This window comes from Sorex araneus, chromosome X, assembly GCF_027595985.1.
Source record: "Sorex araneus isolate mSorAra2 chromosome X, mSorAra2.pri, whole genome shotgun sequence".
NCBI lineage: Eukaryota > Metazoa > Chordata > Mammalia > Eulipotyphla > Soricidae > Sorex > Sorex araneus.
Genome location: NC_073313.1, coordinates 188679861 through 188707663, shown reverse-complemented (window position 1 = coordinate 188707663; position 27803 = coordinate 188679861). Strand labels below are relative to the sequence as shown.

The following is a 27803-nucleotide window of genomic DNA, read 5'->3' as shown; positions in this document are numbered from 1 at the left end:
CGCCTCATTCTCCTGCAGTCTAATCATAGACCACCCCCTTTTTTTTTTCCAGCGTTAGGGGAGGGAGCATTTAATAATGGTCTGTGTAAACTGATGCCCAGGCGGTATAAGTTCCAACAAGCGCTGCTCGTACAAGTTAAAACGGCGCAAAGAGCAATCCCAAAGGGCAGTCCCCGAAGCAAACAAACAAACAAAAAAATTCTCTTCAATCCACCACCCCGGCCCGACCATGACCATGGCTTTGCTGGCGCGGATCCTGAAAGCAGGTCTGAATCCGGCGCCCGCGCGGGGCTTCTGGGTCCCCGCGGGGGCTGAGGACAAAGAAGCTGGGCTGCCCGGGGCGCCGCGGACCCCCGGCCGCGCAGAGGGACCCCGGAGCCTCGCAGCCATGCCCGGGCCCGGGACCCTGGCCAACCTGGTGGAATTTTTCTGGAAGGATGGCTTCAGCCGCATCCACGAGATCCAGGTAGCGGCGCGCGCCGGGCCCGGAGGGGGAGCGCGCCAGTGGGGGCTGCCCAGGAGTTGGCGGGGGAGCAGGAGAAGGGGAGATCCCAGGAGGGGGCGCTGGGGAGGGGACCCAGAGAGGGGATTCCCGGGGCGGGGGTCGGGAAGGAGGGGCTGAGACTCCTGGGTGGGGGCGCGGGAGAGGAGCTTCCAGGATGGGACCCCTGGGAAAGGGAGGCCGGGAGCGGGGAGCCGGGGCTGGGATCTGGGAAGGGGAGCGGGGAAGGGGACTCGGCTGCGGGCGCTGCTCCTCGGAAGGAGGCCCCGGCGTGGGCTTGGGGCGGGCGGGAGGCGCCGCCCGTCCCCGGGGCCGGCCGGGGGGCCCCGCGCCTGGCCCGGAGGAGCCGCTCCACGCGGTGCACGTCCTGGCTGCGCGCACTGCGCGCGGTTTGGGGCTCCGGGGCGCCGGGGTTTGGTTACGTTGTTTGTTTGTTTGTTTGTTTGTTTGTTTGTTTATTTTTACGTGGCGGGGATCCCTCTAGTCTCGTTCCTACATTTTTTTTTTTGTTTGTTTTATAAATGGAAACGGGCGCGGGCGAAGGGTTTCGCGATTCCGGGTGATTTGAAGCCGCAAGTGAGGCGGGCGGACGAAGGCATGAACATGCAACTCGCCCGCAAATCGGCCCGGGTTTTAGGAAGAACTCAGCATCCGCAAACCACCGTGTGGGGTGGTGGGGGGTGGTGTTGGGACAGGCTAATTCTACCCCTTTCTCTTTTGCCCAGAATTTCTTTCTAAGCCCTCATCAATTGAGTGTTTCAAGACAAGGTGACTCCCCACTTGGGAAAGGTCACCAAGCCCCTTTCTCTTGGCTGTGGCTTCCTGTGCTTGAATTTGTCACTGTCGTTTTTCCAGTCTGCATGCACTGTTAGAAACAGACTGAGATCTGGAGGGGACTGGCCCTTTGGCTTCTTCCAACACTTTCACCCAGACACACAGACACACAGACAGACACACAGACACAGACAGACAGACAGACAGACAGACAGACACACACACACACACACACACACACACACACACCACTTTGCTTTTTGTTTATTGCATATTTTTCTTTCTTCTAAGCACTTCTCAAGGAAAGCCATTTGTAATCACCTTCCTTCCTTCCTTCCTTCCTTCCTTCCTTCCTTCCTTCCTTCCTTCCTTCCTTCCTTCCTTCCTTCCTTCCTTCCTTCCTTCCTTCCTTCCTTCCTTCCTTCCTTCCTTCCTTCCTTCTTTCCCTTCCTTTTTGGGTTGCACCCAGTCATGCGCAAGGCTTATTCCTGACTCTGCGCTCAGAAATTACTCCTGGAAGTGCTCCAGGGACCATATAGGATGCCGATGATCAAATGCTCTACCCACTGTACTATCGCTCTGGCCCCTAGTTTTCCTTCCTTCATCCCTTCCCTCAACCATTAACCGCTTTGATGGGGAGAGGCCGGGGCTGAAGCTGTAGAAGCAGACTTCGTGAAGAGAGTAGAGTGGAGATGAGAAATAATTCCAACTTGCTCTCCTTCTCGCCATCTCCCAGTCCCGCCTTAGACAGTTTTCCCCCAGACATGCTTAGGGAGGGGATCAAAGATTAATTTCTCTCTTTTCTGTGTGGAATATTAATTTCATTTATCAAGACAATAACTTTCAGACTTCATTTTGAAAAAGTATTTGTTTGCCTGCTGACAGATTCAGAGCAGATTAAAAAAATTTTAAAAAAAGCGTTCACCTTTATTTCCATCAGCTTCTATCCTCATACTACCTACCGCCCACAAAGTTGGCTTCATGGCACATTTTTCCTTGATTAGTTGATAATTCTAAAGTCTGGATCTGGGTCAGGATTTAAAACCAGAAAGGAGGTCCGTGGGTTGCAGTGCATGCTTTGTTTTGATCCCACACTGCATGGTTCTTCCTCCAAGCCCCTAACACTCAGGGAGTGACCCCCAGCCAAGAATAGTCTCCCCACCGACAGTAGATGTGGTTCTCCCCCAAACAAACAAGAGAACAGAAAGAAACGATCTGGCAGGAGTCCCCGCTCTTGTAGGGAGTGTCTGAGCTGATGACTGTTTCCCTCACCGCTGCCCTGCTTCCCAACACCCAGGCCTTCTGCCTGTGAGTCAGGCCACGTCTCTGGCAGTGGGTGGCCTGCAGACCCACAAACAAGGGCCACGGAACTACTCTCCTGCTACTACCTCAGTTCAGGATAGCCCCAGTGTCTCTAGCTTACCGACCCCATTGTCCCTTACTCCATTACTTTCCAAATGGTTAGCACTATTCAGGACCCCTTGGGTTGCTACCAGGCCTTAAGCTATCCAGGCAGGAAGTCAAGATTTCAGAGATTTGAGCTACTAGTTAAACCATTTTTTTTTTTTTTTTTTTTTGCTTTTCGGGTCACACCTGGCGATGCACAGGGGTTACTCCTGGCTCATGCACTCAGGAATTACTCCTGGCAGTGCTCAGGGAACCATATGGGATGCTGGGAATCAAACCCAGGTCGGCTGCGTGCAAGGCAAACGCCCTACCTGCTGTGCTATTGCTCCAGCCCTTAGTTAAACCTTCTTGACCTGCTCGCTCTGTTGCCTGCAAATCTCTTCTAAAAGGAAGATAGTGGTCTTTTGAAGGGGTCCAGTGTACTTTTATTGGGCGTGTGATCACAGTGTTAAATTACCAGGGATCTTGCCATTCATTTAAGTGGTTCAGGTCTTTATTTTTATAGCTGCAAAAACTCTAAAGGGCTACCCAGACGTCTAGCTAGAGAGACAGTACAGGGGTTAATTAAGACTCCTGCCTTGCATGCAGCCGACCTAGGTTCAATCCTGGCACCATATGTGGTCCCCTGAGCACTGCCAGGAGTGAACCCTGAGCCAGGATACAAACAAAATAAAAAATTACATAGCAGAGTAGTAGCAGAGAAGACTCTTTTTTTGGTTTTCATTCACACCGAGTCATGCTGGGGATTGACCCCTGGACTCCAGCATGCAAAGTGCTCTCCAGCCCTCTGAGCAATCTCCCTCGCCCAGAGCAGGCATCTCGAATCCAAGTCCCAGGAGATACAAGTGTGGCAAAGAGTGTGACTCATTTCAACACCAGCCCCTCTACAAACACTTGTGAAATCTTGGCTAATCACTTCGCCTCAGGACCTCAAAGCTAACAGTCTTCATCCATTTCATGCATGAATGTGAATTCAGATAAGATTATCCATAATCATCTGTGGAAGGACTGTGGAAGGACTTTGTAAACTATAATAACATCAATAATAGTAATGAACTTTTGGGACAGGGACTAGCTCAAAGTATTAGAAAGAAAGGCTAACAATAATAGCAATGAGCATTGTTCGAGGTAATATGAGGTAAAGTTATGCTATTTCTCAACTTTCCAGGTGAGGAAACTGGGGGACAGTGAGACCTCACTTCCTAACGCCATCCAGTTAGTAAACCAGGAGCCAAGATTCATACTCTAGATTGCCCACACTTGTTATCTACACAAATCTAAGTTCTCTGACTAATGTAATGTTCCACAACCACTAACAAAATGAAGTATGTGCTGTCTATATATGTGAGCAAGTAATTTGTATGATACTTTGAGGATGAGTTCTGTGGTTGGGTCATAGCTGGTGGTTCTTGCGACTTACTCCTGGCTCTGTGCTCAAGGGTCACTCCTTGTAGTTCTGGAGAAACCAGATGTGGTACTTGGGATGTAACTACAAATATAGTTTTAAATATAGCGATTTTTTACATAAATTCAAATATAAATACAGTTCAAATACAAATACTGAACTACATGTGTTCAGCCATGTGCAAGGCAAGTGCCTTAACCTGTTTATTATCTCTCTATAGCACTGTCGCACTGTCATCTCATTGTTCATTGATTTGCTCGAGCAGGCACCAGTGATGTCTCCATTGTGAGACTTGTTGTTACTGTTTTTTGCATATCAAATATGCCATGGGGAGCTTGCCAGTCTCTGCCATGTGGGCGGGATACTCTCGGTAGCTTGCCGGGTTCTCTGAGAGGGATGGAGGAATCAAACCTGGGTCTGCTGCATGCTAGGCAAATGCCCTCCCTGCTGTGCTATGGCTTCAGTCCATTATCGCTCTACTCCAAGATATATATATATATATATATATATATACACATATATATATATAGTTGTTGTTGTTGTTGTTGGGACTTTGTACAGGCCATTTCAAATTGTCTGCAGAGTGTTCTCTCCTCTGCACAGCATTTGGGGAGCCATGGAAGGCCTGTGAGGAAGGGCAGAATCTGTTGGACTCCAAAGCTCATCTGTGTGTGTGTGGTGACATTTCCTTCTTGTTTCTTCACCCAAGAGATTAAAAACAAACAAATCCCCAAATCTATCTTTAAAAAATAAGAACACTCCTGTGACTGTGATTAATGCTGTGGAAATATATTTCTCTTAGAAATAAAGTTACTATTCTGCTCCGTTCTATATGAGCAGAATTTCCTCCGCCCCGATTTTCCGCTCCCCTAACACGAAGGAATGTCGATGTCAAAGGTATATCATATTTGTGTATTTTTTCCTTTCTTGATTTCTCCACGGTATTGCAGCAGAAGCACACACGGGAGTATGGAAAAATCTTCAAGTCTCACTTTGGTCCTCAGTTTGTAGTATCTATTGCAGACCGAGACATGGTGGCTCAGGTGCTGCGGGCAGAGGGCGCTGCGCCCCAGAGAGCCAACATGGGATCCTGGCAGGAGTACCGGGACTTGCGAGGGCGCTCCACCGGGCTCATCTCAGCGTGAGTATGGGGGGCCGTGCTCGAATAGGAATAGGAGGTTCTTGCTTCCAGATGTGGGGCCCCTCAAAACCGGCTTCAAATAAAGTCCGAACGCCCCAGTGGAGTCATGTTGAAAGAGCTTTCGGGGCTGGGGAAGGAGTACAGTGGGCAGCATGCCTGCCTTGCATGCTGCGGGCCCTGGTTTAATCCCCGGCTCTGCATACTGTCCCCTGAGCACCACCAGGAGGGATCCCTGAGCACAGAGGCAGAGTGAGCCCCAAGTACTTCTGGGTATGACCCCCCCAAAACCAATATCAAACCACCCAACCAAAATAGGGCCCCTTTTAGTGTCTGCAAGCTCAGGAGCTGTTTCTCAAGAAAAGCTTGGTGACTCCAGGGGTTTAGTCTGTGACAACCTACTAAGGAGCTAAGGAGCTAAGGAGAAAGGGGATGAGAGAGTGAGAGGGGGTGGAGGGGTCAGCTCTTTCAGAATACCAGCAGAGGGCATAAATGCCTCTTACAATAATGGGTGATTTTCCTGTCTGTCTCCCCGGCCATTTTCCTGGGAATCATGTTTATTAAAAACAATTATTTAGGGCTAGAGTGATAGTACAGCGGGTAGGGCATTTGCCTTGCACGCGGCAGCCCCGGGTTCGGTTCCCAGCATCCCATATAGTCCCCCGAGCACCATCAGGAGTAATTCCTGAGTGCATGAGCTAGGAGTAACCCCTGTGCATAGCTGGGTGTGACCCAAAAAGAAAAAAAATTATTTCCTGAAAGGATAAGTTAGGGAAGGAAACATGAGGACAATGAGGGAGGGGGAAAGTGCTGCTCTAGAGGCAGGGGGCGTTGGGGGGTGGGGGTGGTGGGAGGGAAACTGAGGACATTGGTGGAGGGAAATGAACACTGGTGAAGGAATTGATGTTAGAACATTGTATTCCTGAGACTTAATAATGAATAACTTTGTAACTTATTTCACAGTCATTAAAATTGTTTCCTTTTTAAAGGTTTGCATTAATATAATACTTAGATATGAGATGTATCAACAAAAGGAAAAAATCTTGATATAAATACTTGAGCCCTGAGCTGATTCTGAGCTTCTGAGATCCGGGGAGAGAGCAGAGTGTTTTGCCGTCGCTTGCATTCACTCCTCTCAGAGTTGGGCAAAGGGGAAGAAAATGGATTCTTGCCCTCAGGAAGAAATTGAAGAACCGAGTGAGATCCAATAGTGTGTGTGTGTGTGTGTGTGTGTGTGTGTGTGTGTGTGAGAGAGAGAGAGAGAGAGAGAGAGAGACAGACAGACAGACAGAGGTGAGAGGAAGAGACGCAGACACAGACACACACACACACACTCTTGTGATTGTGATTGATGTTGATGTCTCCCCAATCCATAAGTATTTATGAATATATACATATTCAAAACATCACAAAGAGAATTTCTTTTTTTTAATTTCAATAAACACTTTTAATTGTCCACAGTAACGAGAACCATTCAGAAATGATAATGTAGAAGTAATATACTGGGACAGTTTCTGTCTCATTGAGACGTGGGTCACATACCAATCACTGCTCCGAGCCTTGATCCCGACAGTCTGATTCCTCAGTCCATGCTCTGCAACAGCCTTCCCTGCCCCATTTCCTCCAGAGACTCTGGCCTGTTCTCAGCATCTAACAATTAAAGATTCAATGCCAGGTTAATCGCCTGACTTGAGGGCAGTTGGTGACTTTTCTTCTCTTTTGAATTGTTGGTGCCTGCAGGCTGCCATTTATTTATTTATTTATTTATTTATTTATTTATTTTTACTTTTTTATGGAATCACTGTGAGATAGACCCTTGCAAAGCTGTTCATGACTAGGTTTCAGCCATATAGTGTTTCCAACACCCATCCCTCCACCAGTGTACATGTACGTTTCCCAGCACCAGGGTCCCCAGGTTCCCTCCCCATCACCCCCACCCCCCACCCCCCTGCCTGCTTCTATGGCAGGTGCTTCTCTGCTTTTCCTTTCTCTCTCTCTCTCTCTTCTCTCTCTCTCTTCTCTCTCTCTTCTCTCTTTTCTCTCTCTCTCCTCTCTCTCTCTCTCTCTCTCTCTCTCTCTCTCTCTCTCTCTCTCCTTTTGGGCATTGTGGTTTGCAGTATTGATACTAAAAGGTTATCAAGAATATCCCTTTACCTACTGTTAACACTCAGATCCTGTCCAATATGATTATTCCTTGCTATTATTGTCATACTGGTCGCAGAGAATTTCTTAACCAAAGGGATTAGACAAAAAAATCTACTTGTAGTTCATAGTCTCCTTGCCTAGAAGTGGCCAATTTGCTTGGGATTGGCACGAAGTGTTGATAAAGCTTGTTTAAAAATAATAATCAGGCCAGAGAGACTGCATAGCTGGTAGGGTGCTTGCCTTGCATGTGGCCAACCTGGGTTCGATCCCCGGATCCCATATGATCTTCCCAAGCACCACCAGGAGTCATTCCTGAGTACAGAGCCAGGAGTAACTCCTGAGCATTGTCAACTATGTCCATCCCTACCAAAAAAAGAGAAAATAATAAAAATAATAGTCATGGAGGCTGGAGCAATAATATAGTAGACAGGGTGTTTGCCTTGCATGCAGCTGACCCAGATTTCATTCCTAGCATCTCATATGGTATTCTGAGGTTTGCCAGGAGTGGCTCCTGAACACAGAGCCGGGTGTAAGTCCTGAACACCATCAGGTATAGCCCAAATAAAACAATTTTTAAAAATTTTATAGTAAAAGTAATATATTTATATTTGCTTCTTGGTCTTAAGATTGAACAGATTCCAAGCCAAAAGTTATTCCTCTCACTGTCAAGTCTCTCTTGTCTTCATTTCTTTCTGATTGGCACAACTTGGTGATTATCTATTAATGGGCAATTTTTCAGAAGTTCCCTGAATTTCTTTCCAGAATGTCAATGTCAGGAAGATGATTGAAACATACCTTCTTCTTCTTCTAGGGAGGGTGAACAGTGGCTCAAGATGAGAAGTGTACTGAAACAAAGAATTCTGAAACCCAAAGATGTAGCTGTTTTTTCTGGAGAAGTCAACCAAGTTATTGCTGATTTGATTAAAAGAATTTATATTCTCAAGAGTCAGGCAGAAGATGGAGAAATGGTGGCCAATATCAATGACCTTTTCTTCAAATATTCAATGGAAGGTGAGAACGTGGTGTGAAGGATGGAAAAGGAATGTTTGCTAACAGCTGGACTCATCATTTGCCTGTGCTAACCCCCAAACTCCTAACCCTCAGAGTACTAGCTACCTGGGTGTCCTACCTCTGTTTACCAGTGGGGAAACTAAAAATCTATCCGAATTTTTAGGAGCAGAATCTTAGTTTCAAATCCAGTGTTTTTAACTTAAGATCTGTGTTTCTAATAACAAGTGCAACATTTTGGTTTAGCAAAAGATTTCCTGTGTAAAAGCAATAGATGGGCATAAGAGACAGTACAGAGGTTTAGGTGCTTGCTTAGTATGTCACTTTGACTGTGACCCTGGTTTGAATCCAGTCACCACATATGGTTCCCTGAGCATGGCCAGTGTGGCTCCTGAGCACTGAACCAAGAGTAAACTCTGAGCACAAGAGTCAGGTATCACCCCTGAGCACTGCCAGGTATGGTTCCCAAACAAAAAATTAAATTAAAATTAAAACTAAAAGCAACATAGATTGGGAAGGCATCTACTATAAATTCATCTTTTATTTATTTATTTATTTATTTATTTAATGGTAGGGGGCATACCCAGTGGTGCTGAGGCTTTTTCCTGGCTCTGTACTGGGTCCATCACTTCTGACTGTGTTCAGGGTATCCTGTGGTGCCAGGATGCCAGGAATCAAACCTGGATCTCCTGGGTGCAAAGCACTCAGCCCACTGAACTATTTCTCTGGCCATCTCATTTAATTAAAAAACAAATTCATTTTAGATGAGTAGTACATTCACATGGTTTAGAAATGAAGCTCCAAGAGTATTTATTGATAAGTTTCTCTTTTTCCTTATGTAGGCCATCATTCCTTATGTATCTGTCAAGAACTGTTTCATGCACATATGAGGAAATACATGTGAATACCCTTTCTACTTAAAAATAAACCAAATAGAACAAAAACCTGGCACCAGGGAGATGACTAAAGGGCTGAGGCATATGGCCTGTATGTAGGCAATTGGACAAGATTCTTGTACCACATAGTCCTATCTTAGTACGACCTGGTATGTCTTTGAGTACCACACAGGGAATAATCCTCAGCACCATAGAACACCCATCAGTCCCGTTAAAATGGTAGCATGCCCTTTTGTTTTGTGCCTTGATTTGTTTTGAAGACCTTCTGTCAGCTTTCTTATTAAAAAAAAAAAACCACTTTATCCTTCCTCCAAATTGAGCTGGTATGTGTGTATTTTTTGTTCTGTTTTGGGGCCATATCTGGGAGTGTTCAGAGTTTACTGTTGGCTCTTTGCCAAGGGGTCTCTCCTGAAGCTAGTTGGGGGACCATATGTGGTGTCAGGGATGGAACCAGGGTCAGCCATGTGTATTTGTAAGTTAACCCTTTAAAGCTTTGATATGAGTACTTTCTAAAGCGAGTAACATCAACAGGCATAGATGGGTGACACATTCTTTCCCCCTGCCTCATTAAATTTAATCTGCAACTTGCTTCTGTCTGTGCCTGGATATCCCTTGAGGTAACTAGGCGTGATCTTTTAGTTCCTGGGGGTCGAGTGATCAAAGGTTGGGTCAGATCAGTTGAGAGGAGTGTGAACATGTGACAGGGCCTCTGACTGGGTAGACCTCAGGGGATAGGTAGGGTTCAAGGTCATGAAAGCCACCCAGATCATTTGACAGTGACTTTCAGAGTCAAATAAATATTTAATATACATGTATGTGTGTGATAGAATAAATAGTCTAGAAGAAGAGGGTTTTTAAGCTCTTTCTCGTGCAGGAGTGGCCACCATCCTGTTTGAGAGTCGTCTGGGCTGCCTGGAAACCCGAGTCCCACAGCCCACGGTGGACTACATCAAGGCCTTGGAGCTCATGTTCAGCATGTTCAAGACCTCCATGTACGCCGGTGCCATCCCCAAGTGGCTCCGCCCCTTTATTCCTAGACCCTGGCAGGAATTCTGCAGGGCCTGGGATGGACTCTTCAAATTCAGTAAGAGAAGAATTCGGGGGCACTTTTTGTATGACCAACATGACCTGACTTTATTGCTTATGCTGTCTCGCTCAACCATGCACAGTCATGACAACAACTTTTAGATGGCGGGGGGCGGGGGGGGGCAGTTATCAAATGAGCAGGAAGCATGTGGCTTGGGACTATGTGGCTTGTATTTCATTTTAAAATTCTTTGTATTTTGACAAAATATGCAACAGTGACTATGGCAGTATTTTTCAACCTTCTCCCAATTTTGTTTCCTTCCTATGGCCCATCTATCCTATTAGTTAATCCCCTAGTCTCTGCCATGACCCCCACATTGACTTTATTTTCACCTGTGAGCTCCTTGGAAAATCCTGGGGGTGCTTAGGGGATCATATAGGTCCCAGTTGTAGAGCACTGGTCTGAAGAAGAGAAGATTTTCAATCCAATAGTTTGTCACTAGTTAAGATGCAGAGAAGAGTTTAGTACCCCTGCCCATTCATTTGAACGCTGTTGACTGTAGCTCTTTAGAAAGAGTTAAATTCATTTGGGGAGGTTTCTTTCTGTGTCATCTGGGATAGGACCCCGGGCCTCACACATGCAAGGTAAGAGTTCTACCACTGAACTACATTCCAGGCCTAAATTAATTTGTTTCTTACCTGCTGATAGCACTCAGGTAGGGCATTTGCCTTGCACGTGGCTGACCCGGGTTAGATTCCTCTGTCCCTCTCAGAGAGTCCAGGAAGCTACCAAGAGTATCTTGCCCGCAAGGTAGAGCCTGGCAAGCTCCCCGTGGCATATTTGATATGCCAAAAACAGTAACAACAAGTCTCACAATGGAGACGTTACTGGTGTCCACTGAACAACAGGAGGACAGTGCTACAGTGCTACAGTGCTCCCTGCTGAAAACAAGCTAGGAGGAAAAACCATTTGTTAAAAATTCAGGATGAGGCTTTAAAGCAAGGATAGTCTTCTCATATGGTTAAATTTTTACTGGGTTGGAGAGATAGAACAGGGGTTGAGGTGCTTGCTTTGTGAATAGCCAATTCTGCTTTGTTCCTCGACCCCACATCATATACTCCCCAAGCACTGCCAGGGAGGACCCCTGAGCACAATATACTATAGTGCCCCTACCCCCATTACTGTTAAGGGATTTCTAGGAATAAAACATTTTTAAAATGCTTAGAACAATATTTTTATAACAATGCTAACACTGAAGGAAGAGCATCATGGTTTCTTTCCAAGATCAATTTTTTGAACATATCAGTTCTGAGGTATATGATATGCTAGTTTTTATTGTGACATATCAATTTGCATCACCCTTTCCTCTCATTTCATTCTTCTTTCTGGAAACAATGAGGAAATAAGAAGGGATCCACATTCTTGTTGTTCTAAAATCTTTTGGCTCTTTGATTAGTAAAACATTTGCAAATAATTTACAGATAATTAAAGAAAAATGAGAGATGTTTAACTTGTCTTTAACTTCTCATTCATTTGTACACATGAACAATGCCAAGAATGAATGAAGTTTCAAGGATAAGGGGGAAGGTGTCTGGGTTTCCTTCATCTCTGAATGTGCCCCAGACTGAGTGAAGGTATTGGGAAGACAAAGAGGGATTCAAGAAAAAGGTGATTGTACTGCCAGGAGTGATTGCTGAGTACAGAACCAAAAGTAAACCCTGAGCACCTCTGGATGTGCTCAAAAAGAAAAGAAGTTGGGATGTGAGGTGGACGAGAGAGTAGGAGGCTGCTCCTGTGATGAGTTCTTTGCAAAGCTGTGCTATTGAAGCCAGAACCGTCAGAACTACTTGCTCAGTTCTCCAGGTTGTTTTTGTCCCCTCTTGTCCCAAATTTAATTGACCTTCCCTGATTAGACTAAAGTTCAAATAGGAGCTGGTGAGAGGGGATAAGCTACAAAGAAAGTTTGAGTTTACATGTGGAAAAAAGAAGAAGGAAAAGAAAAAGGTGATACTTCTAACCAAAATTTCTCAAAATAAACACTGTTTTCAAACAGGCCAAATTCACGTTGACAACAAGCTGAGGGACATCCAGTGCCAGATAGATCAAGGGCAGCCAGTGCGAGGTGGGGTGCTCACGTACCTCTTCCTCAACCAGGAGATGACCCTGGAGGAGATCTACGCCAACATGACTGAGATGTTGCTGGCCGGGGTGGACACAGTGAGTTGTCTAGTTTTCTCTTCCGTCTTGGTTTTTGGCATTTCTCACTCAGGGCTTACTCATGGCCCTATGCGCTGGGATCACTCCTGGCAGTGCCTGGGGGGCCATATTCAGTGCCAGGGATCAAGCCGAGGTCGGGTACAAGGCTAGTACATCTTGTACCATCTCTCCGCCCCTGATTTTCTCCTGATACACAGTACAATTAGATCTGTGGTCTTTCCACACAGTCTGAATAGTTCAGATAGGTTTGTACTAGCTTGACATCTGCTTCACTGCCCAAGGTCTCCGGGCGAAATATGTGTAACTTATTATATGTAGGAATTAAGTATACACAAATGATATTATATATAGTCATATAAATATGTAAATTGAATAGGCATTTACATATAAATGAAGTGCATAGTGAAGTCTATAAAAATTATAATCATGATTCCACTATCACACATACAAAGCACCATGTGTTTGATTTTATTTTGTTTTTCCTTCCGTTCCTTTCTTCTTCCTTTCTCTTTGTTGTTCTTGCAGTGACCAAGATTGCACACTTACATTGTGGCACTCATACCGGAGACCACAAATGGTAGCGCTGTAGGGATTACACTTTGCATGTGGAGTGGTGCCAGGGCTCGAACACAGAGCCTCACTCACACTTGGAAGACAGGTGCTCTGCTACTGAGCCACCCCGAAGGCCCCATATTTTATTATTATTTTTTATTTTTTTATTTTTATTTTTTTTATTATTATTATTATTATTTTTTAAATTTATTTATTTTTAATTAGAGAATCACCGTGAGGGTACAGTTACAGATTTATACACTTTTGTGCTCATACTTCCCTCATACAAAGTTTGGGAACCCATCCCTTCACCAGTGCCCATTCTCCACCACCCGTAAACCCAGTGTCCCTCCCACCCTCCCCAATCCCATCTCCCCCCCCACCCCACCCTGCCACTGTGGCAACGAAGGCCCCATATTTTAAAGTTTCAAAAGCATTTCTATTTTCAAACATTTGCTTATTGTTTCACTTGCCAGAAATGAAGCAGACACATATATTTAAAATCTTATACTTTATAATTGAAAATATTCTGAGAAGGAAGGCTTGGACAGGAATAGTTTGGTGGCAGAGTGACTGTCTTTGCAAGCTGAGGTGAATGAGTTTGATCCCCAACACTGCCCGCAGGCACCATCTGTGATCTTTATGGCACTCTGTCATTGGGTTCCCAGCTGCCACAAGTGTGCAGTCTTCTCTAGAACACCACAAACAAGTGGATTTGAGCACCACAACCAAGCATGTGAGCATGGCACAAGTGTGGCAGCAGGTCATTCCAACAGCAACAACTTAAAAGGAAGTGAGGGGCAAATAATTCAGGTCATGGAGACCTGTCCAGTTCTCTACTTTGCTAGAGCTAGTCTCACTTAATTTAATTTAATTCAATAATTTATTTATTTTTCATTTTGGGGCCAAACCTGGCTGTGCTCAGGGCTTACTCCTGATTCTGTATACTCAGGGATCACCCCTGGAGGACTTGGAGGAACCATACACAGTGCTAGGGATTGAACCTGGGTTGGCCACCTGCAAGGCAAACCGCCCTACTGAGCTGTGTGCAAGACAAGCACCCTAGCTGCTGTACTCTTTCTAGTCCCTGCTGTTTTTTAAAATTAAAAAAAGTTATGTTATTGTAATTTAGGTAATAAGGTTACAATGGTGTTCAAGTTTCTGGCAATTGATGTACAAAGTAAACATTTTATGGATTCTCTACAAAAGTAAAACGAAAAGCATATAACTGAAATACCAACTAAGTAATGAAATCAGTACAGTGAAAATTTAAATTTATGACGTGAATATGACAATGTGGGTTAGTTGAAATAGTGATGCAGTGATGAATGCCTGACTGCCCGGCCTGGCCACTACCCTGAGTTGAATACATTTCGCCTCTTGCCCCCTGCTGGTGACTGAGAGAATACAGAAGGGAACTGATGGGACAGAGAGCCAGGGAGGGGAAAGCATCTGTAGACTCATTCTTGCAATTTATGCCCATTTAAACAAAAGTGCCTTTAGGGACTGGAGGTATGGTTTAAGTGCTAGAAACACAGCTGGCATGGGTGAGGCATGTCCAATTCCTGCTATTGCAAGATGACTCCTCCCCCCCCCCCAGCCAGGAGAGCCATTGGGCCCCACGGACCCCACAACAATAATAACAACTATAAAATAAAATAAACTATTGCAGTGCAGTTCATCACAATAAACTGTATTCACCCAAGCCAGACTTTTAGACTGTTGGCAAATGCAATCATTTATGAAAAACCTAAGATAGTTTTGAAATTTGTCAGTGTTGTGGGTGTAGAGGCATTTATTTTCTTTTGTTACTGAGAAGTATTTCTTCACATGGATAGACCACATTGGGTGCTTCCATAAAGTCGTGATGCTAAGTTGGGAATGCAACCTCACATCTGTGACACTCTCCGTTTGATCCCTGGCACTGCAATTTTTTTTAAAAAAGTGATTTAATAGAGAATTTAAGTTTTTCTATCAATTGGAAGCCTCTACATTATTTCCTTACTATAAAAAAGAGATGGTACACTACATTACATATTGCATTCTGTGAGAGCTTGCCTCTAAGAAGCATGTGATAGGGCCAGAGAGACAGCACAGAAATTAAGAGACTTATTTTGCATGTGGCCAACATCAGCTTAGTCCCTTAACACCTCCAGAGATGACCCCTGAGCACAGAGCTCTGAGCACCACTGGGTATAATACAACCCCTTATCCCCCAAGAATCATGTAACAGCTGTTATAGGGAAATATATCAATATTTTAAATATATTTTAAGTATACTTAAATATATTAAAACATGTATTTAAAATTATCAATATCAAAACTTGCATTTTTTTATTTTAGAAGGGGCATTTATGTTATGGGGTTTTCTTACTTATGAGAGTCAAATATAGACACATGGATAATAATGCTCATTTTAATGAAAGTCTTGGATCCTAAGAGAATCCAACAAAATAATTTTTAATCACCAAAGCAATAGTTCTTCAGTCTGAGAAATGGTATAAAGATGATACTGCTTTGTACAACTGAACTAGTCAGTCCTTATATGTCACTTTTCCTGGTAGGGCATGGGAATAATGAATACTTAACCAGTAGTCCTGCTTCCTCTACCCCTTAGACCAGGCCAGCCAGCACAGTCTAGACCAGTTCTATGGGATTCCCGAAGATCAAACACTCTCTGGTGGATGGACAGCCTCAGGCCCTGTCTAGCAAGTGTTGGATGAATCTTGCAAAGAAGATCACAGGAAATGCAGGCATTGCCTCCAGGCTTGACCAGACTCCCCAGCTCCCTTTCAGAACAACTCCAAACAGGAGGGAAAGAACTCTTAAGTAATTTGACATGTTTCAAACTAGTTTTTCCTGTGGCTCTTCTTTGAAAGAATACCTGAATCACATAGTTAATGTTCCTTGCCAAAACTGCTCTTGCTTCTTGCTTCTGGCTAAGGAAAATCATCTTTGATTTAGGAAGGTATAAAGTGCCACGGTAAACTTGTCTGGATATGGTTGTACCTGTGTTGCTTCCCCCGAGTGTCACATCTGCAGGGACTGATGCTGGAACCCTGTATTTTTCTAACCATGAGGCCTGTATCTGTCGGTTGCTTTATTAGACATCCTTCACCTTGACCTGGGCAGTGTATCTTCTTGCAAGACACCCAGAAGTGCAGCAGACTGTGTACCAGGAGATAGTAAAGAATTTGGGGGAAAAGCATATTCCAACGGCCGCAGATGTCCCCAAAGTCCCTTTGGTCAGAGCTCTGCTTAAGGAAACTTTGAGGTAAAATATTCATCAGAGTCCATGTTCAGAAAATGTGTTTTTATGTCCCAGTTTTCTTTGTCTTTTCGTTTTCTTTTAATCATCAGGATTGGGGCCAGAGTGATTGTACAGTGAGCGGGACACTTGCCTTACACAGCTGACCTGTATTTGATCTGTGGCACCCGATACGGTTCTCTGAGCCCTCCAGGAATGATCGATGAGCTCAGAATAGGGATAAACCCTGAGCATAGTCGGTGTGCCCCCGAAACAACAACAAAACAAAGCAAAATAAGTAAAATCATCAGGATTATGCTTTCGACTGAAAACCTGGGTCCTAAATAAACCCTCCAACTACCCTCAGTGGCTCATACATTTAGGAAGGAGATAGTCATAACTATCTTAATGCCTCTCCTCTCTGGTCAAAATTGCAAGAAGGCTTTTCCATGTAACCAGGTGACATAGAAACTGTTCTTCAGAAGGTCTTGGAAGCCATCCTCTAAACAGGCTTGCTGTAGTCGGTCAGCTCATCAGGACTCCCACAATGTTCCTGCATCAGTGCTCCCAGGTTCTCAGTCCTCTGAATAGAAAAGAACAGGACTGATATGTTAGGATTAGGTTTGGGACTCTTCGGCTAGTTACAAGGCTGCTTACAAAATATGGCAGTTCTGTGGGAGTGTCTGAATTGAATTGACAATGAAGCTCCTTTACTGCTGGAGAGGCTTAGAGACACTGGGAGAAGCTGGAGGGCGAGGGACAGTCAGATTCCTTTTCCTGTTTCTATGTGGAGGAATTACCATGACAGAAAAAATGGTCTTTCACACTTACATAACATGCATAAAATAGTTATTTTGAACCTGACTTCATCCGGGTTCGATTCCTCTGCCCCTCTCAGATAGCCCGGCAAGCTACTGAGAGTATCTAACCCACATGGCAGAGTCTGACAAGCTACCCATGGCATATTCAATATACCAAAAGCAGTGACAAGTCTCACAATGGAGACATTACTGGTGCCTGCTCAAGCAAATCTATGAGCAATGGGATGACAGTGACAGTGACCTCATAATCATATTTCAATTTGTATTATATTCCTAATTGACAGCACAATGTCTAATCTTTAAAAAGTAAGAAGGTACATGAAATTTGTCTTTTAAATTGTTTTTGTTTTGGGGCAACATCTGTCTATATTCAGGGGTTAGCTCTGGCTCTGCACTGAGGAATATTTCTGGTGGTGTTTGTGGGGAACGTATGGGAAGCCAAGGATGGAACCCGGGTAGGGCACCCTCAAGGCAAATGTCCTACCCACTATACTCTCTCTCTGGCCCCTATCAATTAAATTTTTTACTTGAAGTTTTCTTGAGATGACTTCTTTTTTTGTTGTTTTGTTTTGTTTTGTTTTTTGGACCACACCCAGCAACACTCAAGGGTTACTCCAGGTTCTGCACTCATAAATTACTCCTGGTGGTGCTTGGAGGACCATGTGGGATGCCAGGGATCAAACCCAGGTTCGCCATGTGCAAGGCAAATGCCCTCCCCTTGGTACTATTGCTCCGGCCCCTCAAGATTACTTCTGAAGGGGCTGGAACGATAGCACAGAGGGTAGAGTGTTTGCCTTGCATGCGGCTGACCCGGGTTTGATTCCCAGCATCCCATATGATCCCCGAGCACCACCAGGAATAATCCCTGAGTGCATGAGCCAGGAATAACCCCTGTGCATTGCCAAGTGTGAGACAAAAAGCAAAAAAAAAAATTAAAAAATAAAAAAATTACTTCTGAGACAATCCAAAAGCATTTTTAAAAATGCATTTCTCAGAACCTTGAGTTCTGTGAACTGTTTTTTGGTTAATAGGGTTGTAAATTTCAGAAACTCAGATCTATTTTTCTTGGGAACACACTAGCACTCTCAAGGCTTTGCTTCATGATGCATAACCCTTATTGATCGTGAAACCCTTTTCCCATATTCCTTAGAATACTCACTGGGCAAAACTAAGCAGTCACCAAGGAGGTTTTTGCAAGATTGCTTAGTCAAAATGGTACCAAGTGTTATTTTTTTCGGAAGTGAAGGCTGTTGCGTGAATATTTGTGCGGTCAGAAGCACTGAGATAAGGCACGCGGAAGAAATGTGTCTCATGGAGGACTAAGGCTCTCTCTAGCTCTTAGCAAAGGCAGAGGGCCTCGTGGATCTCCTTTTATTATCATGGTACCTCTAAAGGGCACAATACAGTGACCTCACAAAAGGCGTCAAAAGATGTTACAGGAAGAACATTGAGGCAATATTATTTTCTTGTATCTGCAGGCCACTTGTATCTAGGCCACTGGAAAGAAGATACAAAACCAAAACCCGAAACCTTCCTTGGGCTAAAAGCACTTGGATTTACATCCCAAAGACAAGGCTGGGCTGCCACAGGAAATCTACATGTCAGTTACAAACTAGGCAGCACCTGAAATCTACATCCCAAAGACTAGGCTGGGCCAGAGCCTGGAATCTACAATGTCAAAAATCAGGCCTGGCTAGCACCTGAGATCTGCATGTCAAAGACCAGCCAGGCTTCTATGAGAGAAGGAAAAATTGCCTCTTTCAATATACTGAATTATTTTCTGAAGGCAGCTTGAAGGGGGAAAATGTTCTTATCTGTAGTACAGTCTACGTGGGCTCGCCCTGGTAGCTCAGTCCATCCCCAACAGAAGGCCATTTGACAGGGCTTGATGTTGAGGAGAGTATGTGAAATGTCATCACACATCCTCTGCACCCCCCTCCCGTTGGCTTCTTTCCAGGCTGTTTCCGGTGCTTCCTGGGAATGGCCGAGTCACGCAGGAGGACCTGGTTCTTGGCGGATATCTGATTCCCAAAGGCGTGAGTCTGGTGGTCTTGGGATGGGCTGTGGGTCGCTGGTGGCCATTGTATTGGAAAAGTCCTGTTTGAATAGAACGTCCTTGTCCCAGAGCAACTGTCCAAGGGTTTTTGCTCTTGTTCTCTGCATACTTTATGACCAAGATAAGCTTCCAGAGCAAGGAGTAATCTCTGGGATATTACTGCTCCTAGGCTGCTTCCCCCTGCCTCTTCCCAGAGGCCCCGGAAATGGCCATTTCCTTCCCGAGAGAGATTTTTGGAAGGATGGAAATTCCTCCTGGGGGCTTGTGGCTTGGCCCTTGTGGTTCCAGAAGCATCTCTGACTGGTAGAGCTGTCCAAGCAGAACTTTTACCTTGGCTCCGCATTCAGTTGTGTTGGTACCAGCCATGAAATGAACAGAGGGAGAGAGCTCAGGATAAGATAGTGAGTTTATTGGAAGCTCAGGGCTGAGGACCCCAAGTCGAAAGTGAAAGAGACCTGGAACCCCGTTAGCTAAGAGGGCCTCTCTTTATTTTTTAATGGTGGACTTTAATCCATATAAATCTTTATCAGTGTAGCAGTGATACAGAGGTAATAAGCAAAAGGCAAACAATCAATGCATCTTTCCTACATAGTATGGCCTTCATGTGACCAAAAGAAAAAGTCAGTATCAGTATATCCTGCCCATTTGGTGCGACCTTTGTTTGTGACCTCCTGTGCATGCACTCCAATAAATCTGGTGGGCCCTTAACCCAGTTGATTGGGGAAAATTTTTTTCCTCCTTTCCCATGTTAACCTTGGGGTCAGTTTCACCATCTCAGTTCTCGTTATAGTTCCTTAATTCTCATTACATATGGTTTCTTAGTTCTCATTACAGTTCTGTGATTCTCATTACATACAGTTACTTGGTTGTCATTACAGTAGGATCCCATTCTTCATTCCTTTTCTGTTATCCATGGTTTCCTCAGACCCAGTTGGCCCTTTGCCACTACACCACATCTTATGAAGATGACAACTTCCCTCGGGCTACAGAGTTCCGGCCCGAGCGCTGGCTACGGAAAGGAAACCTGGACAGAGTTGACAATTTTGGGTCCATTCCCTTTGGTTATGGGGTTCGAAGCTGCATCGGGCGGAGAATTGCAGAGCTGGAGATCCACCTTGTTGTCATCCAGGTACTGCACTGGCCTTGGGCTTGGCCCATTTACTGGCTTCGACTGGGTCAAGACTTAGGCGAATAAAAGAAATGTGATTGGAAAACCTTAAAAGCCAGAGCTTGGCATTAAATCTATCTTATTTCAAGACTTTTCCTCTACCCTCTCTCCCTGCAGTAGCCGGCGTGAGTCGCTGTAGTGGCTTGCCTTGTTTCTTTCCTTCTAAGAGACCTTGGGGACCTGAGAATGATGAGGGATGCCTGGATGCTGCTGTGGGGGGTGTGTGTGTGGGGAGGGAGGGGCGGGGAGCTCTAGGACTTGACTCTTTTCATCGCGTGCGGTGTTCCAATAAAAGGCTAGTGGAAAGATGTCAGTGAGCTGTTCTTAAGCATTAGGAACAAGACAGCATCAAGAATTAAAATGCAGGTTCTTGGGGGCTGGAGGGATAGCACAGTGGGTAGGGCGTTTACCTTGCATGCAGCGGACCCAGGTTCGATTCCCAGCATATGGTCCTGCACCCTGACTATGGCAAATGTCTCTAATTTCATGATTCTCTGCTTCCTCATCAGAAAAATGGGGAGACTGCACTGCCAGGTAACCCTCACAGCCTCCCAACACTGGGGAAATTCCTGAGTGCAGAGCCAGGAGTAACCGCTGTGCATCGCCGGGTGTGACCCAAAGAGAAAAAAAAAAAGCAGGTTCTCAGGCCCAAGTCACAGACAGTGATTTGGTGGGTCTGGGGTGGAGATTCTAGACACATGTGATGCCAAAGGTCTGTGGGCAGCTCTGGAACACACCCTGGAGGACAGAACTGCGGGCACACTGGACCCATGCTAGAAACTGTGTCTGCTCTGGCCTCAAGTATTCTCTGTCTAAAGTGTGTCCTCACTGAGGCACACGCTGCTCTTTCTGGCCTCCCCAGCATGGCTGTCTGCATTTCTATGAATCAGCCACGTACACAGTGCAGAAGTCCGCAGGCTTGTTTCAGCTTGGCTTGGTTAGTGAACACCTTCTGTGAAAAATCTCTCACTGCATATGAAGTTCAAGACAGAGCAGGAATGCACGTCTGAAAGAAGAGTCTAGAGCAGAGACGCTTCTGTCCTAAAGCCTTTGTTTGGGAGGATTGTCCTCAACCCAGTGGAACAACAGCCCTGCCCGGGTGCTTGGCAGATGCTGACTTGAGTGTTGGGAGGCTGTGAGGGTTACCTGGTAGTGCAGTCTCCCCATTTTTCTGATGAGGAAGCAGAGAATCATGAAATTAGAGACATTTGCCATAGTCAGGGTGCAGGGCACAATTTGTGCACTTGATTTTTTTTTCTTAGACAACAGGTGTTGGGACTTCTATAGGAGAGGGTATGGGAGAGCCAGGGAAGGCTGGCGGTCATGGTGAGATGGGGTGCAGAGGCACAGGATGGACAGGAGAAAAAGACCCCCTGCGGGCTAGAGGGAGGGAGAGGCCTCTGTTCAGGGAGAGGGGCAGAGGTGGCCACAGCACCTGGGTCTGATGGCACAGGGTGGGAACCGAGAGGGTCACAGCACACATGGTGTTCCAAGCAGTCGCCCCCTTTGTCAGAGCTCTGCATCTGTGGCTGGGCAGGGCTGAGCGGTGTTGCTGCCCATGTTGGCCAGTCCCTGTGGGGTCAGGGGCATAGGTTGGAGCCCCTGGGCAAATGGGCTGTGGTTTGGCTCTGCCAGTTGTTGCCACTGAGATCCCTAGCAGGTTTCTGGGCTTCTCGGGACCTGCTTTATCATCCACTGTAGCACTGTAGCACTGTCATCCCGTTGCTCATCCATTTGTTTGAGTGGGCACCAGTAACATCTCCATTGTGAGACTTGTTACTGTTTTTGGCATATCAAATACGCCACAGGTAGCTTGCCAGGCTCTGCTATGGGGGCGGGATACTCTCGGTAGCTTGCCGGGCTCTCTGAGAGGGACAAAAGAATCAAATCCAGGTTGGCCACGTGCAAAGCAAACAGCCTACCCTCTGTGCTATCGCTCCAGCCACAAATGTCCAAATAGCTGCCTTTTCTGTGTGTGGGGAAGAAAAATAGACTGTGCAGAGCTGATCTAGGAGAAGTGGAAGCAGCATCTTCCACCGACTCTCAGTATCTTCTCTAGGGAATGTTGTCAGGAAGGGCTTAGGCTAGTGAGTCAGAGATGCAGACACAGAGAAATAGAGAGTAGGGAGATGGGTGGATGAAATGCTGCTGAACGCTCTGTAACCAGAAGACAGGCAGAGACGTTTCCTCCTGTGGTTCTCACTGGGCTGTGGGAGGCCAGCTGCTTCCACACAGGGGAGTTTGGGAAACACAGGAGAGGTCAGCAGACTGGTGCCGAAAGAGGGTCAGAAGCTGGGTGAGCGTCTGTGCGGTGGGGGCTGCTGTTCACATATAACTGTACCTGTGATGGTTCTGCTTTGAGCCCTCATTACTCCTTAAGCATAGTATAAAAAGGGATCATGATTTATAATAGTCTAGAAAAAAATTACAGGAAAAACAAATAAACAGTAACAGAAAGGAGAATGAAGACATGTGCTATAAATTAAATGGATGATTTTTTTTTAACATGAAGAAAATACCACCAATAGCATTCTGCCAATAAATTTGAAGACAAATACAATGGACAGTTTACTAGAAAAACATGAATTCACTAAATTGATTTGAAGGAAAGAGCAGAGACCTCAGATATAGAAAACATTGAATCAGTGTATAAAGATCCACCTCCCTGAAATGTTCCAGACCCAGACTCTTTTGCCGGCATGTTTTATCCGTCCTTCAAGGAATCATCATATTATACTAAATAAAACAGAAAAAGGGAGTCTCACCTTTATTATGAGATTTGTATCACTTTATTCTTCAAAGCTTGGAAAGGATAATCTGGAAAAGGGAAAGTGATTTATTTTATTTTATTTTCACTTTTTTATTAATTTTATTTTTTAAAGTTTTATTGGATCACTGTGAGATAGTTACAAACTTGCATGATTACGTTTCAGTCATAGAATCTTGAGCACCCATCCCTCCACCAGTGTCCATTTTCCACCACCATTGTTTCCCAGTGTCCCACCTGCCACCCCCACCCCATCCCACTCCCTGCCTCTGTGGCAGGTGCAATCCTTCTTAATCTCTCTAACTTGGGGCATTATGATTTGCAATACAGATACTAAGAGGCCATCATGTTTGGTCCTTGATCTACTTTCAGCACACATCTCTCATTCAGTGTGATCCCTCCAATCATCTTTTACTTAGTGGTTTCTTCTCCATCTCAACTACCTATTCCTCCAGCACATGGGGTCAGCTTCCAAACTGTGGCATGATCCTCCTGGCCCTTGTCTCTACTATCCTTAGGTGCTAGTTTCATATTATGCTACTTTATATTCCACAAATGAGTACAGTCATTCTATGTCTGTCCCTCTCTTTCTAACTCATTTCACTTAGCATGATACTCTCCATGTCCATCCACTTATATGCAAATTTCATGATTTCATCTCTTCTAACAGCTGCATAGTATTCCATTGTGTAGATGTGCCAGAGTTTCTTTAACCAGTCATCTGTCTCAAGCATGTGGGAGGAAAGTGATTTATTAACAAAGATAAATATCCTAGGACTGGAGAGATAGTATAGTGGTCAAGGTGCTTACCTGGCTTGCAGCTGCCCCTGGTTTAATCCCTCCAGCACCAAATATGGTCCCCTGAGCCCTGTCAGGAGTGATCCCTGAGCACAGAGCCAGAAGTAAGGCCTGAACACTGCTGGTTGTGCTCCTTCCATCCCCTCCCACCCTCAAAAGACAAACATCTTAAATGAAAAATTGGCAAACGCAATTGAGACAGGTAGGAAATGGAAATTTGGTACCAAATCAGCACTCAAGGCCTCCTCCCAGCTCAGTGCGGGGGCGAGGCTCCCAGCAGTGCTCTGCAAGAAGCTGTGATAGGATTGATCTTAGCCCTTTGAGCTCTCTCGAGGCCACAGAAAGTTTTCCTTAACTAAGCAAATGTTTATTTGTTTTTAATTTAATTTAATTTTTATTTTAATGGTCTGTAACCCCATCAGAGCAGTAACAGCAAACTCCCCAGGGCAGTAGCTGCAGGCCAGTGCTCTATGCATTTCCTTGAACTCAGGAATGAATTCTTAGTCCTTCACCGGAAGAGTGGAGTGATAGCACAGTGGGGTGGGGCGTTTGCCTTGCATGCAGCCAACCTGGATTCGATTCTCAGCATCCCATATGGTTCCCCCAGCACTGCCAGGAGTGATTCCTGAGTGCAGAACCAGGAGCATCGCCATCTCCAGGTATGATCCAATAAGCAAAAAACAAAACAAAACAAAAAACCCAGAAAAGAAAAGATAAAAAGAAGAGTGATGAGCAGATTCACCCTAGTCCTTGAGAGTTCGAAACCTGAGGTGGAAGAGCGGCTTTGTTATTTTGCCCAGGACTGGAGCAATAGCACAGCGGGTAGGGCGTTTGCCCTGTACACAGCCGACCCGGGTTCGATTCCTCTGTCCCTCTTGGAGAGCCTGGCAAGCTACCTGTGGTGTATTCGGTATGCCAAAAACAGTAACAAGTCTCACAATGGAGACATTACTGGTGCCCGCTCGAGCAAATCGATGAACAACAGGAATGACAATGCTACAGACAGTGCTAATCTCCTGCATACTTAATTTTTTTAGTGACATCTGTGCTGTGTTCTCAGAAAGGGGCAAGGTCTGTGACATATTGGTCTGGGCATGATTAGCCCTCTGTGTGCATTCTGTCCTGGGGGATGGGGCAGGCAATTCTGAGCGTCAGAACAACAGGTCTGAGGTGGGATGTTTTAGATGAAGGCATCTTGATGCTAAAACATCCCGAAGCTGCCTGAATGCAAGCTTGACTCTTTTCCGTGATACTCAAATGAATTTGGTGTATGTCCCCATTGTAGCTCTGACCCCAGCCTCCCAACCCTCGTTCCCAGTCTACCCAGAGGACACATGAATGGGTGCCCCTTCTTTGCCTCCTAGAATAAGTTGGAGAGGGAGCCAGGGCAGGGTGGGGTGGTGTGGGTAACATGTGACACTCTATGTTCTCTGACACTGATGCTGCATTAGGTGGTTGGATTTCATACACAGATGCCAAGGGGAGTGGAGCAAGGCCACCCCCAAATCCGGGAGCTGGTGTTTATTAGCAACATGTTGCTTCTCATTCCCTAAACCAGTTTCCATGAGGTCTGGAATCAAAAGTACACATCAGGAATAATTAAATAAGGTCAGTCTCCGAGGGAGAGTGTTGGGATGACTCACCTCCTCCCCAGACCATGCCCCCCACTGCTGCGTGTGAGGAGGCTGCAGTTCCCAGCAGGAAACCAGGAATGTCACTTTGTTCCCCAGTGATGCCTTTGATCCTTCCGTTTCTAAACCTCAAATGGAAGCAGGAGAGGGAGAATTTTGAAATGGCTAATAAAAAAGAAGTCGTTTGAACTTCCTGTGCTGTGTCTTTGTCACCCGGCTTCACAGACTCAGTGGGCATGACAGTCTTGTACCAGACCTCATGCCTCGGGTCTGAATGCCTGGCACGAAGCTAATGAGGCCGTCGGTGTCCTCTCTTGAACCCTTGATTCCTTGAGCCCAGGGCCATGTCTGAAGCAAGCAAAGGATGCTTTCGCATTTTCTCCTTTCCGAATGTCAAACCCTTGCTCTTTCTCTTCATAGCTGCTTCAACATTTTGAGATCAAACCATCTTCCTGGACGAAAACAGTTCATGCAAAAACCCACGGGCTTCTGACGCCAGGGGAGCCCATCCACGTGCGCTTTGTGAACAGAAAGTGAGTCTGGGTTCTAAAATCCAGATGGGACTCTGACACGAATTGGAGATTCCTGTGTTGCTCACTGATCGTGGCGGAGGAGGTAGATGTGGAGGATGATTTTTGGAGGTTGCCTTATTTCTAAACCTGGCCTTGGTGTGTTAATCTTCATGTAAAGCAATCTGAATATATTATTATTTTCCGTGTGTATTCTAGAGTTGCCTTTTCTTCAGGGAAGCAACTGTTTTGAACTGGTGGCACTGAATTCTGCGTCCTGAGTTGATCTGCTCTTGTGTGATACTCCCGATTCAGTTTTTGGCAGTGTTCTCTGCATTGGTGCAAGGAAATGTTGTTTACTTGCAAATTTGTTGCTGGAGTGTATTTTCTGTAATGCCGCATCGACTCCCTGTTAAGGAGGCACTTCCAATTTCTCACTCCTAATAAGAAGAGGGAACATGAAGAGGCCTTTTTAATACTGTAATTATGGAAAGAAGCATGAGAGGCGGCTCAATCCGGAACACCATATCCCACAGCAGAATTCAAAATTAAAATAGTTAATAAGGTTATGCTCTTATTTTACTCTTTCATTAAGGGCTTCATTTTCTAATCATAGTGCCTCAAGATATTAAATATTCATTTTTGTTTGAAAGAAATAATGATAAAATTAAGATAAAAAATGGTGAAATAAAGAATAATCAGGTTTTCTAACCAAGTCTAAGTACTACCCAGATGTGTAGGGACTGAAAATCTGAATATAGGCTTTCTTTTTCTCAGTTGAAAAACTGAATTAAATGAGCATTGTGGGAATCGTATAATTTTTAAACTTTTTTATTTCAAGAAAAAAATATGTAAATGGACATGAGATTGATAAAATAATATTTTTCTGAGACCAGAGTGATAGTTTCATAGGTGGGGCATTTGCCTTGCACATGGCTTATCTGACTTCTATCCCCAGCATCCCCTGTTGTCCCCCGAGCCCCACCACGTGGGATTCCTGAGCACAGAGTCAGGAGTAAACCCTGAGTATTTCTGTGGCACAAAAACAACAACAACAAAAATTGGTTTTCCTCTGATATTGGTATTTTAAATATCCAACCTGGAAATGTTATCCAGCTGGTGCTATATAGGGCTGGATGCTTCCCTTAGTTATGCTGAGTTCTAGTGCCTTTCATCCCACCTGAAGGTTGCTAATAAGAAAACAAATATGGGGGCTGGAGCGATAGCACAGTGGGTAGGGCATTTGCCTTGCATGGGGCATGCCCAGGTTCGATTCCCAGCATCCCATAGAGTCCCCTGAGCACCGCCAGGAGTAATTCCTGAGTGCAGAGCCAGGAGTAACCCTTGTGCTTCGCCAGGTGTGACCTCCCAAAAAAGAAGAAAATAAAACAAATATGTTTTCATAATGCTCTCTCTGCACTGTCACATGTGAAATCTCTATTCCCAATTCCATAATTCTTTTTACATCACCCCTAACCCCTATATCACTCTCCCACTAAAATATCCAGGTTAATCTCCCCCTTTTAGTTATTCTGCCAGATAATCCTTAAATTAGATATAATATCCATTTCACAATAGATATTTTTTCAAGTATGCAACAATATTGAAATCTGTGTGTGATGACAGTTATCCTGTATGAGTTTTGTAAAAATATGTACAGTTAAATATGAAATGTATCATGTTAATCAAATGTTGGTTTACTCTGAAGTCATATGTATATATTTAATAAATATAT

The 27803-nt window shown here is 45.1% G+C and overlaps 1 protein-coding gene across 1 annotated transcript; it reads left to right on the top strand.

Moving 5' to 3' along the window:
* The first annotated feature begins 229 nt into the window (after positions 1-229).
* LOC101545408 (cytochrome P450 27C1) lies at positions 230-27803 on the top strand. Its single transcript, XM_055121240.1, has 9 exons — positions 230-466; positions 5039-5229; positions 8183-8382; positions 10150-10359; positions 12356-12519; positions 16179-16345; positions 19097-19175; positions 20121-20324; positions 25980-27803. Exons 1-9 carry the CDS (start codon positions 230-232, stop codon positions 26094-26096), a joined length of 1569 nt encoding a protein of 522 aa, XP_054977215.1. The 3' UTR covers positions 26097-27803.

Coding starts and splice junctions, on each gene's coding strand:
- LOC101545408 (XM_055121240.1), top strand. CDS start 230: ATGACCATGGCTTTGCTGGCGCGGATCCTGAAAGCAGGTCTGAATCCG. Junction 10,360..12,355: donor GGATGGACTCTTCAAATTCA/GTAAGAGAAGAA, acceptor GTTTTCAAACAG/GCCAAATTCACGTTGACAAC. Junction 20,325..25,979: donor TCCACCTTGTTGTCATCCAG/GTACTGCACTGG, acceptor TTCTCTTCATAG/CTGCTTCAACATTTTGAGAT.